This window comes from Conger conger, chromosome 4 (genome assembly GCF_963514075.1).
Source record: "Conger conger chromosome 4, fConCon1.1, whole genome shotgun sequence".
NCBI classification, from domain to species: Eukaryota; Metazoa; Chordata; class Actinopteri; order Anguilliformes; family Congridae; genus Conger; species Conger conger.
The window spans coordinates 58,660,506-58,681,670 of record NC_083763.1 but is presented as its reverse complement, the minus strand read 5'-3'; the positions used below and the strand labels follow the sequence as shown (position 1 = coordinate 58,681,670).

Sequence of the window (21,165 nt, the reverse complement as noted above, 5' to 3'; positions counted from 1 at the left end):
CAAGAGAAGAAGAGCATGTCATACAGGGCACCGTTCATCAGGCACTAAACCCGGCCAATCCTAACCCCGGTCAATCCTAACCCCGGTCAATCCTAACCCCGGTCAATGAGCGTTTCACTAGTGACAGCAGGATACGATAAGATAGCACAGGCAGAGACCCTAAGGCTGAACAAGCTTGACAGAGTGGGGGATACTTTCTAGACAGTGGCGAAAAATAATCTAGATGGCTGGGCGATATTACACACGATAATTACGCAATAGTGATCATCCCCACCATGTGGTGTATTTTAAAATTTATCTTTCATTATACCTCGGCGGTCGAATAGTAACCGTCAAAACTATCTTAAGCACTTCCAGGAAAACACGGGACTGTTATCCGTCGGGTGTGGACAGGGTGAGGACGGAGAGCCGTACTGTGAGGACAGGAGAGGCCGTCGCAGAGACAGGCTGTAGCTGCGTTTCCAGCTCTTCTTGCCCTGCCGGTTGCGCACGCCGTCCTCCTGGTCCATCATCTGCTCCAGCAGGGTCTGGTCGTCCGCGTTGAGCGGAGCCACCGAGATGTCCCTCACCGCCCGGAACTCGCCGCAGTTGTTCAGGTGCTCGTTCTCCAGCCGGAAGAAGTTCCACACAAAGCGCCTGGGAGGAGAGGTGGTCAAACGCCCTCAATATTTATATAACGCTTTTCACAGAAGACTGTGACACTTTATGGGCTGTCAGAAGGGAGAAGAGGAGAAACACCAGGCCTGAACCCCCAGGTAGCGAACACGTGAGTTAAAAACCCTCAAACGGTGGCTGGAAAAAAAGTCTGAAGAAATCTTGGGAAGAATCAGCGATACCAGCTATACAGGGGGAGCCCATCCTCCGCTGGCCAGCGAGGTGTAAAGGTATAATGGGTCTAACAGAAAGTGGGTAGAGTGTGTAGCAGTTGAGGTAGTAAACTAGCAAGTAGAATGTCCACATTATGGGATTGAAAACATGCAGTTCAGAGAGTTTATAACGCGCCATCTTACTGCCTGTGTGGTGACTCACCTGAAGACCTCCAGGGGTGCCAGGATGGTGGCTAAGATGTCAGCGATGGAGGGGAAGACCTTCATGGTGGTGAGAGAGAGCTGGATGGTCCAGGCGAATCGCAGGATCACGTCTTCCACAATGGCGCAGTAGTAGTACGCCTACACGGAACGGTCACGCAGAACAGCGGTCAGAACCCAGACAGGCACATTCAAAAGCCTTGCATGTACAGAAGTCACACTGCAACAAATGGCTGTCTTAAGCATTTTAGTCTTGTAAGGAAACTTAAGATCTTTTTCTTTCCACTCACAAAGAAAATATTAGCTGGTTTTAAATTACTGTTTACCTGACAACTGAAATTTGCTTACCCCATTGTAAATTGGTCTGTCTTACCTCAATGGCAATATTTTTGTCTTATTTAGCAAAAAAGTCAAATAAATAAGATTTTAAGTCTAAATATAAGACTAAAATTCTAGTTGAGATGAGCACATTTGTTGGTTTTTGCAGCGCAGCAGTGTATGGTGGCTCAGAGGGGCAGTGTCATTGGTCTGTCAGCTCTGTGGAGGCTGCTGACTGGCTCAGGGTGAGACAGGGTGGGGCGTTCCTGCTGCAGCAGGGGGCGCTCTCTCACTTTCTGCGGGTACACGATCTCCTCCCTCAGGAAGGTGTTCTCCCCGGCGCCGCGGTCAAACAGGCCCCAGTCCATCTTCAGGTCCCAGATCAGGGTGTAGCAGGAGCTGATCACCGAGAAGACGATGAGAAGGTAGAAGAAGACCTCCGCGTCGTCATGGTTACGGGCTGAGGGGCGGAGGGGCAGAGCGTCAGTCGGGGTCTGTACCTACCCCGTCAGTCAGGTCAGTTACTGTCTGTACCTACCTCGTCAGTCAGGGTCTGTACCTTCCCTGAATCTTCCTTTAGGCAACACATCCTTTACTCCAAAAAAAGCCATGAAATCTTTCACTTTCTGCTCAACTTCCACACTTAAGTGCGGCACCTTTCAACACACGTCCAGTAGAATCTCAGTCACAGACCAAGATACAGAATGTGATGATTATTAAATGAAAATACAATACTGTAAATTGCATCACAACAAACTTGAAATCAATCATAGATTGTTGACTTGAATATTAGTGTCTAATACAAATTTCACACAGATAACAGCTGGGAGTGGGTAATTGATTTTGTGCTTAATGAATGCTCTTTGTTTCACTGAAATCACAAGAATCGATTCTGCCTGTACAACAGAGTACTTTCAGTGAGATGAATTTGGCAGGACTACATATGGGCAGGGATAAGCAATTAGTGCTTTTAGTATTGAGGCCTTTTAGGAAAAGGGATCCATAAGATATGCCATCAGGCTGGAACAGAGACATCAAAAGCTTTCATTTAAAATGAATATTGTCATTAAATTAATGAGGATAATAATAACTGCTAAATATGGTATCAGGATCAAATCAGAACAACAAAACATGAAATATTCCAAATTACTTGATGGTATTATTATTTTGAACAGATTGCGTGCTAGCTGTGTGCAGGCAAACACTTAAAACATAAGGCTGCCCTTCCCTCTGCATGCCACTTGAAAAACAACAATAAAAAATGTCTCTGTCATCAGCTACACGGTGGCCATTTTGTATTTTGACCAGTAGCCTGAGCCATGATCCCTAATAAAAGTGATAAGCGCTTCGCCGTTATTGCATGCTATATACTCACGCCCACTAGAGGGAGGCCTTCTACAATGAATACATTGTACGTCCATGAACAGGCTCTAGATGTAAACACTGAACTATGAATATTTATTTTGTGCTTATACTGACCGTTTTTGATTTCTTTTCAGGTTGATTTACAAGGAGGGTGACACTGGCTTACAGTAAACGCCGTCTTCACTCCTAATCCAGGAATAATTCGTCATCTGTAGATTTACTTCAGAATTGAGACAGGCAATCCAGTGTTTTGACAAGCTTACATCTTTCACATACCCTGCTTTGATTAATGAGCCTGAGCCACAGGCCCTGGTCTCCCCAGGCAAAATCAAACACGAATGACACAGCGCCCGCAGACGCCTTATTCATCCTGTGACAGGACAGGCGCGAGCTCTAAAATCCTGTGACAACCTTCACCCTGACAAACAAGGCGAGCAGGCCTGCAGTGACAGATCGCGCTAACTGAGGTCATCGCTCGTCATCTCCCAGCCCGCTCACCACTTTCTACCGCAGGGCAGCCCAGACATCCCTGTCAAACATACCAGAGAGGAGTGTACGCTACAAAGTACGCCACCTATCACACAATCAAGTAATAATTGTTCAAATAATTAACAGACTACTACGCTATTTGGGCAATGAGCCACATAAAATATGTGAAAACGTAAAAACAACAAGTGTCCGTGGTTACGTAACGGTGTTGGCTGCAATTTCCCGGTAGAGATCGGGCGACCTCATACCCTTCAAAGGGAGAGGCTGATGTCAACGACTGCATAATGGTAACAGGGTCAAATTTCATCATTTTAGGGCAAGGACACTTTCACACTGGCAAAGGCGAAATTCTCATCGGGCATCAAGGCCGCATCAGAAGGCCGCAAGGCCAAAACCGAATTCATGAGGGCATCAAAAATGCACGTTGTAAAAACACTTGGTTTGTGCTCGGATTGGCGACTACCCACAGCAGCGGTGTTCTGCCCAAGCCTTTCCCCCACGTTCACGTGAACAATACACCCGCTGTGGCTAATCCTTCAGGTAAACTTTCCAAATTCTGTTGTGAACATTTTATAAATGTTTCAATTAGCTTGCTGCACTGCTAAATCACTGTACTCAGCAAAGGATTAAGGCTTCCTCAGTGAACAATTTAGCTGTCAATAAGTACTTCTAGCGTGAGCTAAGCTGTAAGTAGCATAAGCTAAGCATCAATGTGAAAATGTATGATATAAAAAAAAGGATAAATGGCTGTATAAATATAGGCCCTGTGTGAGTAATTGGTAATCAAGTATTTACAAGATGTTTGTGTGAGTATACAAGATTAGTATTTTAGCTTTCCTGTCACAGTGCAGGCCACACTGGCAACAGATAATGGGCAAAACGGCTGTACAATTCTACATTTGTGTTGCTATTTTTTGTTTACCACCTGTGCGTGCATCCGACCATCCATCCGTGTGTGAGTGTCTCTGTGTGTGTGTGTGTGTGTGTGTGTGCATCTGCCCATGCGTGTGTGCGCGTGTGTGTGTGTGTGTGTGCATCTGTCCTTGTGTGTGTGTGTGTGTGTATCTGTCCGTGTGTGTGTGAGTGAAAGGGTGTGTGTGTGTGTGTGTGAGTGACTGGATGTGTGTGTGTGTGTGAGTGACAGGACGTGTGTGTGTGTGTGTGTGTGTGTGTGTGAGTGTGTGTGTGTGTGAGAGTATGTGTGAGTGTGTGTGTGTGTGTGTGTGTGTGTGTGTGAGAGTATGTGTGAGTGTGTGTGTGAGAGTGACAGGAGGTGTGTGTGTGTGTGTGAGTGACAGGACGTGTGTGAGTGTGTGTGTGTGTGTGTGTGTGAGTGACAGGACGTGTGTGTGTGTGAGTGTGTGTGTGTGTGAGTGACAGGACGTGTGTGTGTGTGTGTGTGTGTGTGAGAGAGTGACAGGAGGTGTGGCACTGGCAGCAGGCCTGTGCAGTGTCTGAGCCCCTGTCCCTCCTGCTGGTGAACTCCACAGGCCCTGTGCTGAGACATGAGGAGATGAGGACCAGAAGCTGGGGCATCATGGCAGCCCCATTCATCTGCAGCCCTGATCTCCAGCTCTGGGACACACACACTGCTGCAGTCAGGCCTGCCCCACTCAGCTGTGTGTGCCCAGCACACCCACTGATCATGCCACCTGCTCCTTGTGCTACAGCACCGCATGCCAATCTGTACCTCAATGTTCAACAAAGACAAACATGACTCTCTCAGCATAATCATTAGCTAGCTATCCACATTAATATGCTTTCCGTGGGGATACCACTCCTGCTAGCCTGGTAGCCAAACTACATGTTACTTAGGATAGCAATGCTAAGTTACTTAGCTTAGCATAGCTAAGTTGCTGCTACATCTATTTTGCTCCGATTGAAACCCAATCAGAGCAATGTATGTATTTGGCCAAAAAGTGGTCAGGCACGCTGATTTGTTGAGGGATAACATTTTTTTAACTTTTTGACAATTGTTTCTAACCATTTCCTCTGTGCTAATTTGTAATGATCATCATTTTTCTCTGTCCCTTTCTTTGTGGAACTCTGGTCACCCTGAGAACCACTCCACTCTGCTTTGCAATCCAGTCTAATGGGGCCGTGCAATCAAGCCTTCAAATGCCCATAAAATAAGCTCTCTCAAAATAATAACTGCATAGCCTGAAGGGGATATTCATTTACGTAATTATCCATCAGCCCATTACCAGGCGTTTGGCATTTCATTTGAGACTACTTTTTTAAGCGGAAGCAGACAATGTTACTGGGATGTTACTGTACTGAACAACTCTACCAAAATACCCCCAGGGGTACGTGTATACCGTGTGATGCAGTGCATGTAAGAAAGTGTTTCTACAGTGCAAAAAGTATTAAAAATGAACACAATTACACTTTGTAATTACATTTTGGAGCAAGAACAGCTCACGGTCACCTGTTAAATCCATTTGTGTATGCTAATCAAGCTTTTATTTGGTGGAAAACCACATTTAGAAGGCATATTTATAGGCTTGTTTAAACTGAATTTCAAAGCAGAATGAGGCTCTTTTTGGGGTGACCAAAGCTCCACAAAGAAAGATGTGACAAAATAATTATCAATACCAATCAGCACAGTGGAATTAGTTTGGGTAAATTGGGTTCGAAAACAAAACGGTCACTAACAAGTAAGATGATGCACCAGTCTTGCAAGAAATGTGAGTCATGTTTAGATTTTTTTCAAATATGAAAAACAATAAGCAACCAACGGAAGACCTAAACCCTTCATTACTCATGCAGGGAACCAGCAAACACAAAGCAGTAATATCAGTCTATTGACTCATTGCCTGTTCACTGTCAGTATAGCTACGAGTCTTGCCACCGGGCTGAGCTACCTACCATTAGTATGCTGTTTACCAAGTGAAACACTTACAATTGCCATCAAATCGAGCTAACATCACACATTAATCACAGGAATGATACTAATCTGAGGATTATCACGACCACACCAAACCCCCAGCCAGTAATCCCTACATGGGGCCAATATCTCCCCCAGCCGTGCACCTGAGCAGGGCGAAACCGCTCAGGTGGGGCCTGTCTCTAAAGGTAGCAGCAGCTGCTGGCTTCTGTCACGGGCTCTAAATGGATGCGTCTAGCCAGCGGTTAACAGCCGTTTAAGAGCCGACAGAGAGGGGAGCTGAAAGCACGGGCCCTGCTCACATTGTAATAAGCGCCCAGGAATAGCAGTCATCTGTCTCAGGGCTGTTATCTGCCACTCGTGCTGTCGTGTTCTACAGCCCCGCCGATGTTTTACAACCCACCCCCAGCCTCTCCGTCGCTTATCTCCCGTTCCGCGAGAAAAACAAAGAAAGTTTCTCTCATTACGCCGGGGATGGGTTTTTTTTTACGTCGCTAGTGAATATGACAGTCTGGTTACTGATGTGCCAGTAGGTGAGTATCGATCAATTTTTCAGTGAGAGACTGACATGCCGAACGCCTTTCGACGCTCATTAAGAAATGTTCCGTAAATGTGGATCCCAGTGAGAACAGAATGTGAATATTAATGTTCAGGGTTCAGTCGAATGAGATTCATATGACTTTTCAATGACCTTTTAAGGTCTGCTTTGATCTATGGGGTGACTTACTGCAAGGTGGCTCTATATTTTGAGGCACATTCCTTTCAGAATATTTTGTGTTCACCAAGTTACACACTTCACTTGACGTATTAATGTACGAGCCAGTGAGCTGTCAAATTAGTCCTGTAGGTTTTGGCTATTCGGTGACTTTTCCAGGATAGTGGTCAAGAATATTGACCCACTTGTATTAATATTTCATGGAATTAGATCAAAAATATTTCCAAGGATTCTCAAGGACATTGAAGGACTGTGGGTTGAGAGAGAAAAGCTCTGGCCAGCTGGACACTCTGTGGCAGGGGTGGACACTGAAGGATGGTAAGAGAGTTGAGGGGGCCGTGTGTCTGGGGCTTGAGGGTCAGAGGTCAGCGGGTCAGCGGGTCTAGACTGGACTGGACTGGAGCAGGAGTGAGCGGGGTCACGATGACGGCGTCTGCGGAGCGCAGGAATGCGGTCGCTGAACCGCGGGGCGATCTCGGCGCGAGGCTGAAAGTGACCAGGCGCGCTGGTCTTTGTCTGCGCTGATAAAATCATACCCGCTCACGCTCGACTCTCATTGCTATTCCAGCTGCGTGCGCCGGAGATGTGTTCGCCGCAGGCAGGCAATTACAGCTCAATCTCCTCCAGCAAGTCCACTTTCCCTCCCTCCTGCCGTCCCTCACTCCCTCCTCCCTCACTCCCGCCTCTCTCTCTTCTCCTTTTCTTTCATTGATCCTTGATTCTATCGTCCTCCATCTCCCTCGCTTACCGTAACACACCGTCTCTCTCCGCGTTAATCTCTCGGCTCAACGCTGGGATCCTCTGTGCTTCTGGTCACATCTTTACGGTCTCTAACTGTGTCCCACCCTCTCTTCCCCTGCCTAAGTGTCCATTCCCCATCACCATTCACACTGAAACGTATAAACCGTAGGTTTGTGTGGCAGGCATCCTAACAGTCAGAGACAGTGTGAGCCACCCTCGCCCCCTCCCCCCCCCATCCGTCCCATTTTCCTCATTTCATTTCTCCTGCCAGTCCCGCCTCAGCCTCACACTCCACTGTGCAGCGGGTAATCACCGGGAGCCCTCAGACACACTATCACCGCATCTTCCCAAAACGCACTGGTGCGGGGGGAAAAACAGCAGGAACGCTGAAGGCCCTTTCCTACTGCAGCTGTGTGCAGAACTACTCCAGGAAACCGCCGCGTACTTCATGAAACTATTCCTCCCGGACACCATTTGCATCTTTCTTTTTTACTCCCGCGGCTTAATGGCAGCATTTTAAAAGGATGCGCAGTATCGACAGACTCCGCATTGATCCTGCATAGAGTAGGTGACTGATGGACAAGCTAATATCTCCGGATGCTCTGGTAAACAGATTGCGGCAGGCTTTCCCCACAATGGACGTGCATACGTTCGATCAGCACGGCTGCTTTTTACAGAGACTGTCTGACACCTGTATTTACACGTCACACCCCCAACGTATGAACTAAACACTTCATCATAAGGCTCATTTTACATCCCTGCCAGAGCTGGAATGAAGAAAATTCCTGAGGGCATACACCAAGAGCCAACATCTGTGGACAACGGCAGCATTTAATTCAGTGAAAGAAAAGTGAAAATGATGCCAAACATCCAAATTAATACGGCACCACTGCCAACAGCCTCTCTGCTGCCCTACAAAGGGAGAGTGTGTAACAAAGAGACATAAAACATATGCTTGTGTGAGTCCCCTTCCCAAGTCCAGGTCACAGCTGTTTTGCTGGTCATCTAGGAGGTCAGTCACCCTCTGGCCCACAACGCAATGTGGCTATCGACCCACATCTGGTTTCACTGCCTGACACAAAGCAAGCAACAGCCCCGTTTGAATATCTCCCAGTAGCACTCTGAACAGTGACAGTGAGAGCCTTTTAAGAAAGTGTGCATTAACAGTTTGCAACAGTGATTGAAAGACTCCCGGTAGCACTGGGTTTGCACTCTGAACACTGACAGTGAGAGCCTTTTAAGAAGTGTGCATTAACAGTTTGCAACACTGATTGAAAGAGGCCTTGCTCCTCAGCGCACAATTGCAGGGAATGATTAGAAAAAACAAGCTGCTAACTCACATCCGAACCATTCATTACCAGAGGCAAAATCATTTTATGAATAAAATTAGCATATATTCGTGACTCCCACATTACTTATTGTGACAATGAGTTTCGATGCTGATTGCCAAGTACTCCTCAAAGTGTAGGAAAATGTGAAATGAAAAAGGAAAAAGGTGATGAAGTTAGAAATGTAACGCCACGCTCTGTGTGGGATTCTGTGCCTGCTACACGTTCCAGCTTTCTTCATTTCCAGCCCCATATTATCACAACCTCACAATTAACATGTGGAACGGCGGAAGCTGACTGAGTAATCTAGTGGAGATATTATTAACTGATTAAATTTTAATATACTGATTAAACTTGTCAACAAAGGACTTTACTTTTTAATTAAGGCATCTATATGAATGTAGAGAAAAAATGTGTCATCTCATTGGCAAGCATTCAGCTTCATGCAACAGTTTCGTATCCTTATCATAAATTTATATTTTTCGTACGAAGGGCTCGTACAAGCGTGCCACGACGGATTCAACAAATGCATCTAACTTCATAAAACTGTCCTGAATGAAGAGGTCCATTATAAGAGTATGTACGGTACTGTAGGTGGGTCCCATCGTATAGACGGCCAATGGGATTAACAAGAACAACGAACGTCTCATGTAGTCGGTACCTGATTGGGTAGACTATGGTTAATTGGTTTTTTGGCAAAACATAATAAAATGGCAGACCGTTGATGAGTTCTCTTATTCCTCCTAAACAGTCCACTAAAATGCTTCTGAAAACATTTGAAATAAGCAATGCAGTTGCTGAATATTGATTCATACTGGATCTGCCACACCTAGTTTGAAAGTTTGATTTGAGGTTCTGCACTGCAAGCCACTCCATAGGAAATGAATGGAATGCTTTGTTTACATGATCCGTATGATAGGTCGGGACCACTCGTAAATGTCGTTCCTCTCTAAAAAAAAAGTATTCCTTAGCACAGGCACTGCAACATCAGAGCACTCCATAGTGGAAATGGTATGATGAGCTTTAGGTAATTCCGCTAACTTCACCTCTCCATTAAACACAGGGACCTGACACGACTTCACACAGCATAGCAAATGAAGAAGTGGCCATTAGCCAGGGATCCACAGGGCACTGAGCCCACCAGAGGAAAGAACATGAAAAGTCAGAACAAGCTACTTCCCCAACAAATGCAAATCTACCAAATGCTTTCCTGCATGTAGAATATAGTCTGTCTGTAGTATGCTTTAAATTATCACCACAGAAAATTGCAAGTCAATTAATATATTTAAGATACTGCCTGAAGCAAAGCAGTTTTTCCAGTAAAAGTGTGAGTTTGGAGTTAAAAACCTAACGTTTAGAAATTTGCTACATTCACATATATAAATAATGAAACGTCTCAGCCAGCTTAGCAGCGTTACTTTGAAATTATCACGTTGGACAAAAATCAATTTTATCAGACAGCAGCAGCAATCTATTTCAGAGATAGCTTCAACCTCAAAGCAGCAATCTTGAAGAGACAAATTCTGAAATGCCTATTTTGCCTTTGTGCTCTTTTACTTTTGTGATTAATGCTGGATGTCAGAATAATTACACATTAATTGTGCGTATCTGGAATGGTGTGCTAAAAATCGTAATGGCAAGCCTCTTTATCCCTGCCTCTCCATCTTCTGTGTGTTTGGAAGATTAAATGGCCCCTGGTTTTCAGTTTTTTTTCCTCCTCTCCCCACAGTCCACAGTAATAAAGAAGAACCTTGTTTATTCCTTGCTCTGCTTTTGTGGCTTCCTTTCCCATAATAAAGCGCTGACATGCACACAATTCCTGGGCTCAGTCTCTAACAATGGAAAGGCTTTGCATTCAAGCTCAACCCTGCTGTCTTCTCTGCACATTCAACCGCACACAAGATTCAGCCATACACAGTAAACTGCGCACACACTCCAACTCTCTCCATCCAAAACACATTATGCATTTAGTTTCTTCCAGATAACAGCAAAATAAATGACTCTCACCGACTGCCATATTTCTAAAATGAACACAAATTTAGCCAAAACCTTTAAACACATTTTTTTCCTGTTATCGTCCATGTTAAGAAAATAGGTTTCATATTCATAGCCATGGCTCACTCATCTTATGTGCATTCATAATCCATTAGTCTCACTGTACTCTTCATATCATTCCTGAGCCTCAAAGCCATGCAAGCAATCATCTCTCATTAAAAGCACAATTCTCTTCTAAATAACGTATTTTCCCCTGCGGGGAAATATTTCCACTACTCTGCATATTTACATGAACATTCCTGCTGTGATATGTACAAATGTACAGTTCATTGGATAACACCGAATGTGCAAAAAAAACGTTTTATTAATTGCCCTAATAGGTGACTGCAAACTGCAAACTAGACGTAATAATGCTGCTGTTTTGTTCTTGTGACTTTAAAAAGCAGGGCTCATGGTGCACTGAATCAGAAACAGTGACCTCAGTCTGTTTTGTTGCTTTGTTGCAGGTTAGCAGGAACAAACATGGTGCTGACCTTCGATGACCAGGTCACAGGGCTGATCACAATATGCTTATCTGGCCAATCAGAGACAATCACCCCACTGCAACATCCTGTGCCGTCAGACCTCAAAGCTAGCTCTATCTTCTCTAACACATCCACAAAGGCTTAACTGCACTGCATTCAAAAAGGAGTATAGACCGTTTAAGAAATACATTGCATTACATCAGCTATATAATGTGTCTGTTAAATCAGTTCTAAACCAGCACAGATTTGCACTACCTCTAACAATGCTCTCCTCCACATGTAACAATGTTACTGTTCTCCACCCATTTCACTGCTATACTGGACTCCACCTGTTACACTATTCTCCTCAACCTGTTACACTGGCACATTGTTCTCCACCTGTTACACTGCTATGCTGCTCTTCTCCACCTGTTACTCTGCTATGCTGCTGTTTTCCACCTGTTACACTGCTCTTCTCCACCTGTTACTCTGCTATGCTGCTCTTCTCCACCTGTTACACTGCTCTTCTCCACCTGTTACTCTGCTATGCTGCTCTTCTCCACCTGTTACACTGCTCTTCTCCACCTGTTACACTGCTATGCTGCTATTCTCCACCTGTTACACTGCTCTTCTCTACCTGTTACACTGTTTTCCACCTGTTACACTGTTCTCCTCTACCCGTTCCTTTTACACTGCTATGCTGCTCTTCTCCACCTGTTACACTGCTACACTGTTCTCCACCTGTTACACTGCAATGCTGCTCTTCTCCACCTGTTACACTGCAATGCTGCTCTTCTCCACCTGTTACACTGACAGGCTGTTCTCCACCTGTTACACTGCTACACCGTCACATGCTGCCCAAATCCACCACACAATTCCAGCTGTTCGCGCCTGCATTCACTTTCCACTCGTTTCACTCTTCACGCATCTACTTCAGGCCAGATCCAGAGCAGGCGCCCAGCCCCCGTCTCCCCGCAGCTCCCCGGGCCTACCTTTGTGAGTGCTGTAGAGAGCCGCAAACGTGACCACGAAGAAGGTGGTGGAGTATTTGCCGGCGTTGACCAGGTGAGGGAAGGCGCGCTTGGTGTCACGGTAACGGCGCAGGCACTGCACGAAGCGGAACCAGGCCGGCAGACACTGGATGATGGCACGGACCCCGTACGAGTAACTGTGGCACACCATGTCATCTGGGGAGAAGCGGAGAGCACACACCATCGACAATGAACTCCAGGGGGACACCGCTTGCTGTTTAAGACACTGCACAGGCCTATTTAAATCAGATCAACAGCTTTGAGAAAAACCCTTCCAGAACTCCACATAGCGCTGACTCTGGTTCATTCCCTTAAACTGTATAACTGTATTAGTCTCATGGCAGACACTAGCACTACGCAAATCAAGCAGCCTACACACTTTCTCGACAGTGAACATAAGATCCCTGAAGTCCTCGACTTTGACACGCGAAGGAGATTTCCGAATAATTTATGAGCAATATTTGTTCTCCGCTCTCCACTCGGCTGCAGAAAAACGGAAATATAAAGGTGTCTTGTGGCCACTAAAAAGTGCACAGAAAGCAGTAGTCAGAGACACGCAGCCTAAGGTCACGGACTGCTGAAAGATCTGGGCGCACACTATTGTTCTTCCCCCTCTCTTTCTTCTGCCACTCTTTCGGAGCCGACAGCTGATCAGCGCGAGGGTCACAGACCCAAACATTTCCACTCAATTACCTCGCCGCTGATTGCTGGGCTGCAGTGGAGCTGCAGAGATTGCAGGGGCGAGCGTTTAATGGCTAATTTCCCTCAGACACAGCTGAAGCCGGCAGCTCTTCTACATTAAAGAGTGATTACGTTCCCATAATTTGTGCTGCCTTAAATGCTTCTTTACCAGCCCAATAGTAGTTCATTTAGAGTAATGCTTTGGTCAGCAGCACAGGGAAAGATCTATCTAAGGCTTCCCTTAGATGTGAAGGACCCAATGTCATGCTTGTGTTGTGATGTGCCCAAATATAGCCTGTGTGTTGTTATGTGCTCATACATAGAGCCTGTGTGTTATGACGTGGGCATACATATATATATTTGACTTATTTTATTTTTTGAATTTTTGGTGTAGCCTATCCACTTAGAGGTTTCATGCATTGCGTGTTCAGATGCTCTCCTGCATTGTTAAACCAATCTGTGGTTATTCGCATTACTGTCACCTTCCTGTCAGCTTTGACCAGTCTGGCCATTCTCCTCTGACCTATCTCATTAATAATGCATTTTTGCCCACAGAACTGCTATGATGTGGTCATACACAGAGCGTGTGTGTTGTGATGTGGTCATACACAGAGCTTGTGTGTTGTGATGTGGTCACACACAGAGTGTGTGTGTTGTGATGTGGTCATACACAGAGCGTGTGTGTTGTGATGTGGTCATACACAGAGCGTGTGTGTTGTGACGTGGTCATACACAGAGCTTGTGTGTTGTGATGTGGTCACACACAGAGTGTGTGTGTTGTGATGTGGTCATACACAGAGCGTGTGTGTTGTGATGTGGTCATACACAGAGCGTGTGTGTTGTGACGTGGTCATACACAGAGAGTGTGTGTTGTGATGTGGTCATACACAGAGCGTGTGTGTTGTGATGTGGTCATACACAGAGCGTGTGTGTTGTGATGTGGTCATACACAGAGAGTGTGTGTTGTGATGTGGTCATACACAGAGTGTGTGTTGTGATGTGGTCATACACAGAGCGTGTGTGTTGTGATGTGGTCATACACAGAGTGTGTGTGTTGTGATGTGGTCATACACAGAACCTGTGTGTTGTGATGTGGTCATACACAGAGCTGTGTTGTGATGTGGTCATACATAGAGCGTGTGTGTTGTGATGTGGTCATACACAGAGCGTGTGTGTTGTGATGTGGTCATACACAGAGCGTGTGTGTTGTGATGTGGTCATACACAGAGCGTGTGTGTTGTGACGTGGTCATACACAGAGCGTGTGTGTTGTGACGTGGTCATACACAGAGTGTGTGTGTTGTGATGTGGTCATACACAGAGCGTGTGTGTTGTGATGTGGTCATACACAGAGCGTGTGTTTTGTGATGTGGTCATACACAGAGCGTGTGTGTTGTGACGTGGTCATACACAGAGCGTGTGTGTTGTGATGTGGTCACACACAGAGCCTGTGTGTTGTGAAGCTACTTACCCCGGTTGTGAGACAGCAGTCCTTTCTTTGTGTCCCAGTTGAGCTCGAAGCTGTAGTAGCAGACCAGGTACTCCAGGTCCATCAGCACAAACACCAGGGAGTTGAGCTGGTCGGCCAGCCAGAAGTCTGCAAACTCCACCCTGTGGAAGGGAGCCGTGAACACACGGAACTGAGGGGGGGGGGGGGGGGGGCGAGAGAGAGAGGGAGAGGGGAGGACCTGGTCAGACAAGCCGTATCCAAGGAATTATACAATTTAGAATATGTAAAATGCAATTACTACACCCCCTAAATATTATGTCAAATAGTGAACGTTATGCAATATTTTATTGCAGCATTATGCTTGGTGCAGGAACATTTCCTGGCAGAATGTATGATGTCATCTCTACCATTTCACCTGCAGGATACTTTGCTTTTCCTTTTTTTACCTTCTTTGTCTTGGTTTTAACATTTGCGACTACCGACTTAATACTGAGTCAGAATTCCCACCAGCCATACATACAATACACACTGTATTGCAGCATACAAGGCTGTCCCAAGGCAATAGTCAGTGGTTAGCCACAGCACTTTTCTGACAGCGCTAATTTGCAATGTATCACTGCAGCGTGACAAAGCAGGGATACTGCTTTCTAAATGAAGCGGAACATGTGTAGCAGTTATGCCCCGCAGCCCTCGCATTGTCATAAATGAACTGATGAATGAACCACTGAAATCCTAATGGGCCATGAACTGGAGGACTGCACTGGGACGGCTCTCACTGATAGAGACCATGGACACAGCTGAGCTGCTCTCATTGATAGAGACCATGGACACAGCTGTGCTGCTCTCATTGATAAAGACCATGGACACATCTGAGCTGCTCTCATTGATAAAGACCATGGACACAGCTGAGCTGCTCTTATCGATAGAGACCATGGACACAGCTGTGCTGCTCTTATCGATAGAGACCATGGACACAGCTGAGCTGCTCTCACTGATAAAGACCATGGACACAGCTGTGCTGCTCTTATCGATAGAGACCATGGACACAGCTGAGCTGCTCTCATTGATAAAGACCATGGACACAGCTGAGCTGCTCTCACTGATAAAGACCATGGACACAGCTGTGCTGCTCTTATCGATAGAGACCATGGACACAGCTGTGCTGCTCTTATCAATAGAGACCATGGACACAGCTGAGCTGCTCTCACTGATAAAGACCATGGACACAGCTGAGCTGCTCTCATTGATAAAGACCATGGACACAGCTGTGCTGCTCTTATCGATAGAGACCATGGACATGGCTGGAGCTGCTCTCATTGGTGGGCACTAGAGATATGGCTTGGCCGGATCTCCAGGACAATGTGTACCATTGTACTCAATATGGCCCTCCATAATTCAGCTGAGTACTTTTACTTTTAAGTTGAACTTCTAAAAGGCGCCGTCTCATAATAGATTTGATTGTAAATACATTGGTAGAATGCCATGTGCACATAGCAAGAAGTTGACCTCGTTAAAGACATTTTCGGGCTATGGAAATTAGAATGTACCGGATTAGAATGCTTAAATCCATTTGACTCATAGGACCTCTGGGCCAACTCACTTGGGGCTGGCCAACACAGAGATAAGACAGAGACACCGTGTCCAGCCAGCCTCAGGGACGACCGACCCACAGCTGAAGACTAAGTGCAGACATGCACACTGATAAGGGCTGTGTATGTGGCTGGACACGCACACTGATAAGGGCTGTGTATGTGGCTGAACACGCACACTGATAAGGGCTGTGTATGTGGCTGAACACGCACACTGATAAGGGCTGTGTATGTGGCTGGACACGCACACTGATAAGGGCTGTGTATGCGGCTGAACACGCACACTGATAAGGGCTGTGTATGTGTATGTGGCTGAACACGCACACTGATAAGGGCTGTGCATGTGGCTGAACACGCACACTGATAAGGGCTGTGTATGTGGCTGAACACGCACACTGATAAGGGCTGTGTATGTGGCTGAACACGCACACTGATAAGGGCTGTGTATGTGGCTGAACACGCACACTGATAAGGGCTGTGTATGTGGCTGAACACGCACACCGATAAGGGCTGTGTACGTGGCTGAACACGCACACCGATAAGGGCTGTGTATGTGGCTGAACACGCACACCGATAAGGGCTGTGTATGTGGCTGAACACGCACACTGATAAGGGCTGTGTATGTGGCTGAACACGCACACTGATAAGGGCTGTGTATGTGGCTGAACACGCACAATGATAAGGGCCGTGTATGTGGCTGAACACGCACACTGATAAGGGCTGTGTATGTGGCTGAACACGCACACTGATAAGGGCTGTGTATGTGGCTGAACACGCACACTGATAAGGGCTGCGTCTGTGGCTGAACACGCACACTGATAAGGGCTGTGTATGTGGCTGAACACGCACACTGATAAGGGCTGTGTATGCGGCTGAACACGCACACTGATAAGGGCTGTGTATGTGTATGTGGCTGAACACGCACAGTGATAAGGGCTGTGTATGTGGCTGAACACGCACACTGATAAGGGCTGCGTATGTGGCTGAACACGCACACTGATAAGGGCTGTGTATGCGGCTGAACACGCACACTGATAAGGGCTGTGTATGTGGCTGGACACGCACACCGATAAGGGCTGTGTATGTGGCTGAACGCGCACACTGATAAGGGCTGTGTATGTGGCTGAACGCGCACACTGATAAGGGCTGTGTATGTGGCTGAACACGCACACTGATAAGGGCTGTGTATGCGGCTGAACGCGCACACTGATAAGGGCTGTGTATGCGGCTGAACACGCACACTGATAAGGGCTGTGTATGTAGCTGAACACGCACACTGATAAGGGCTGTGTATGTGGCTGGACACGCACACTGATAAGGGCTGTGTATGTGGCTGAACACGCACACCGATAAGGGCTGTGTATGTGGCTGAACGCGCACACTGATAAGGGCTGTGTATGTGGCTGGACACGCACACTGATAAGGGCTGTGTACGTGGCTGAACACGCACACTGATAAGGGCTGTGTACGCGGCTGGACACGCACACGCGTGTGCACGTGAAGCGGGCCCCCACGCGCTGCGGCCCTCAGGGCACAGCTGACATTTCACAGCCACGGTCTGCGCACACGCGTCCCAGCCTCGCCGGTGTCGAGCGCCGCAAATGCCACGGTCTATCGATTCAGCGCTGTACACACCACACCCATTACTCCACACATCCATCACACTCCCCATCTCTCTAACCCACCGAACACAGCCGCTGCCATTTCCCAAACATTCAACCCTGCCAAAACACAGAAATTCATGTACACCCCCACCCCACCCAACCCAGATAATCCATGTGAAAAAATAGTATGCTAAAGTCCATACTATCTGCTAGGAAGTGTATATACTATTTTCTACTTCAAGTAAAATTAAAGTGTATAATTTCAAGTGTACTGAGTATAGTATTTTTTCACACAGGAAATATTGAAAGCTGTATGAACGCAGTCAGTCAGCTTGACGTGTCAGCGTGTGTGATTTCCTGCGAGACGGGAGGGCAGAGGAGAGGCGGGAGGGGAGCGGGCGGTATGGCTGTAATGATTGCACAGTCACACGCGTGGCAGCGGAGTCGCCGTGTTCCATTATCCCCCGCCCCGCTCCGCGCCGGCAACGCTCAGACACAAATCCGATATCAGACAGAGGAGGAACACCGCCAACATCCGCGCACGGGCCAATGCGGTCCCCGCGCACTCGCGCGAATCGCCCGTTTCGCTGCGGGCCTTGCTTCGGGGGTAATTTAAGAAGCAGGTATTGACCGTCAAAGGTTCGTATGTTACGTACCATCCGCCTGCATTACAATATTAAACTGCGATAACTCAATACCTGCAGGAAATAATGTAATTAAATATGCAGTTGTCAAATGTTTTGCTGGGAAATGCTTTCTAACGTATCCTCGGCAAATAAAAGGAAGTAACCTAATTTCGCTCCTAGACACACACACACACACACACACACTGCCAGGGGAAGATGATAGCCAATATAATTGAGGTTATGGTGAATGCTTTTTTATGATAATGTAGTCAGATGATCCACTGACAAACCCAGCACCCTCCGGATGTGTGAAAACATGAATCCAGCGTAACTGTGGGTGACTGGTCCCATCTACCTTTTACAATGTAATACTACGCTCCACTTGAGAGCAGGGGAGGGACAGCCGCTGTTCTTGCTGAAATGACCTCTCATGCGTGGGGGCTGGAGGGATGGGGCAAAAATATTACAATCCTGTGTGAAAAGCAAGCCAACCATCTATATACTCCACTGGCAGGTGACTCGAGTTTACTCTGAATTTCTCTAATACTGTTCTCTTTCTCACATTAAATGAGAAACAATAAGATGAATTTACAAAAATCGATTAAATCATTACAAAGAATGCACTCCATGCAAAAAGATGAAGACAAATCATTATTTCAAAGCTATCAAACTAGCTTTCAAAACCTTTAAGACAAATGAGCTAACTTCAGAAAGTCTGTGCTATTCGCTATAATTAAAACTGCAGAATTTGCACAGCTCAGCCAAGTAGATATTTATGCCATCAATATTCCCAAAGAGGGGGGTGGAGAACCAAGAGTACAGTCATCCACAGTTTCAAATCATACATGGAAGCAGGCAAATGCCTAAACAGCCTAATCGGAAGAAAATAGCTATCGTTATTTCCATTGATTATCTAGCTTATTATGATTCATTGTTTTTCAATGAAAATCAAAGGTTGAGAGCAATGATCCATTTAAAGGTGAAACCCCTCCATTTCCTCCTCGCCGGCTGCCACAGTCCTCAACACTCAGAACGGGCTGTGACAGAGGCACACACACTCTGTGCTTTTATAGCTGTGATCGATCTGTGCTGACCTGGTTCATAGTCCCAGTTTGAAATTAATAGCATATTGACATCCCTTGCTGTTCTCTCCAAGCATCTCAATACTGCATATCCCCAGTCCACTGGTCCGGAATAAGACTAAGAGCATTGCTTGTAGTACTCTGAGCCCATACCTGGGGATAAGCCAGCGTGCTGAAAGGTTGTGCTTTAGCCAACTGCATCACTGCAGGTGGACTGCTTTGCGCTGACATAGTAATAAGCAGAACATTTTTTAAAAGCTTTTCCCCTTTTTTCTCACCAATTTTGAATATCCAGCTATGCTCACGCTGCAAAGTGACCACAACCTCTGAAGCGCATGCTTCATAATGGACTGTAGCTCACGTGTGGGGCTCATGTAGACATGAGAAAGGCACTTCATATGCAGCTCAAAAGACAGAGCTGCAAGCATCTCAACAGTGGGAGTCCCCATCATCCCAGATGAGTAAGACTACCACCCTCTTATTCCTAGCCAATGCTAGAGCCGACCGTGTGTCCCTCTGCAGAGCTGCTAGCCACAGCCAGCTCTGGCAGTCCTTCCATGCACTAGAACAGTGCCTTAACAGGATGAGCCACTCAGCAGCCAAACACAGGAAGGACCAGAAACTCTGGCCATAAACTGGATTAGCCTTCAACCAATAGATTCCCACAACTGTATACACAGTAACACCTTCAGTGGTCTTACTAATAATCAATGTTACTGACATTCTACACTGCTACGAAAGTTCAACAGTGTAAATGTTATGGTAACAGAGGCTTATAGGACCACTACTTCTATTCAATACGGCCACTGATATTCAGAACCGTTGCTGAAATGTCACAGTGACTGCCATTCCGTACCGTTAGTGATATTCTGCACTCATAACATTATTTAAGAAGGCACATTAGCGCTGACCTTTTCACTGATGCTATTAGTTTCGTAGGCGAGTGGGGTGAATTCCTTCCTTTTATGGCCATATTGGATGTCAGAATAACACTCTGGAGTTCAATTTATTTTATTTATAGAGAGCTTTTCATGTCACAGAGTAGTCTGAAATACACAATGAGAACCAGAGGGACACTGAGGAAACAGCAACAGAAGTGTTGACTACAGCTCCCAGAACACCGTTCGGCACAGCACGTGTCACAGGGGCGCTCTGGGGGCTCACCAGCAGCTTCAGCAGCCAGAAGCGGGACTTGTAGTAGCCGGTCTTGAAGGGGTTGATGAGGAAGAGCAGCATGAAGCCGTAGAGTATGAGCGGGTTGACCTGCATGGGGATGTAGGTGTATTCCGAGTACAGGCAGGACAAGATGCTGATGCACCACAGAACCCCCAGGAACCCGGCAATCTGCAAGACAGAAAAAGACCGTTTATCATCAGCCAGTTTTATTCTACAGTCTGATCAGCAGACAGCACAACTCTGGTATGTCCTTTATTCCCACCCCTCTTTATGAACTTACTCTTATCCTCCCTCCATCACGCTCCTTTCATCCGCAAAGCTGCCTGCCATCATGTCCATGGCCCTGATACATTTAAGCCTCTCCCTGACCTGCTCCTGTCTCAGTACTCCACTGATGTAGTTTCTACAAATACATCCCTCGTTCTCTCCCTCTTGCAGACTATCCCTGGTTTATGGGTGTCAGTTAGGCCTTCTTTTCTGGCCTCCTCTCTCTTCAAGCGCCTACTCAGGTCACATTCATGTTTTCCACAACGTTTCAATGGCTTTGAAACAAATGTA

The 21,165-nt window shown here is 46.5% G+C and overlaps 1 protein-coding gene across 1 annotated transcript in view; it reads right to left on the bottom strand.

Annotated features, from left to right (window-relative positions):
* Positions 1-21,165, bottom strand: part of xpr1a (xenotropic and polytropic retrovirus receptor 1a) — a 100,590-nt gene that overhangs the window by 8,035 nt on the left and 71,390 nt on the right. Inside the window, exons 9-14 of the mRNA XM_061239412.1 lie at positions 20,596-20,775; positions 14,552-14,720; positions 12,362-12,556; positions 1,640-1,806; positions 1,030-1,169; positions 415-636 (exon numbers count right to left, since the gene is read on the bottom strand). Of these exons, the coding sequence (XP_061095396.1) occupies positions 415-636; positions 1,030-1,169; positions 1,640-1,806; positions 12,362-12,556; positions 14,552-14,720; positions 20,596-20,775 (1,073 nt within the window). The remainder of the gene's footprint in view (positions 1-414; positions 637-1,029; positions 1,170-1,639; positions 1,807-12,361; positions 12,557-14,551; positions 14,721-20,595; positions 20,776-21,165) is intronic.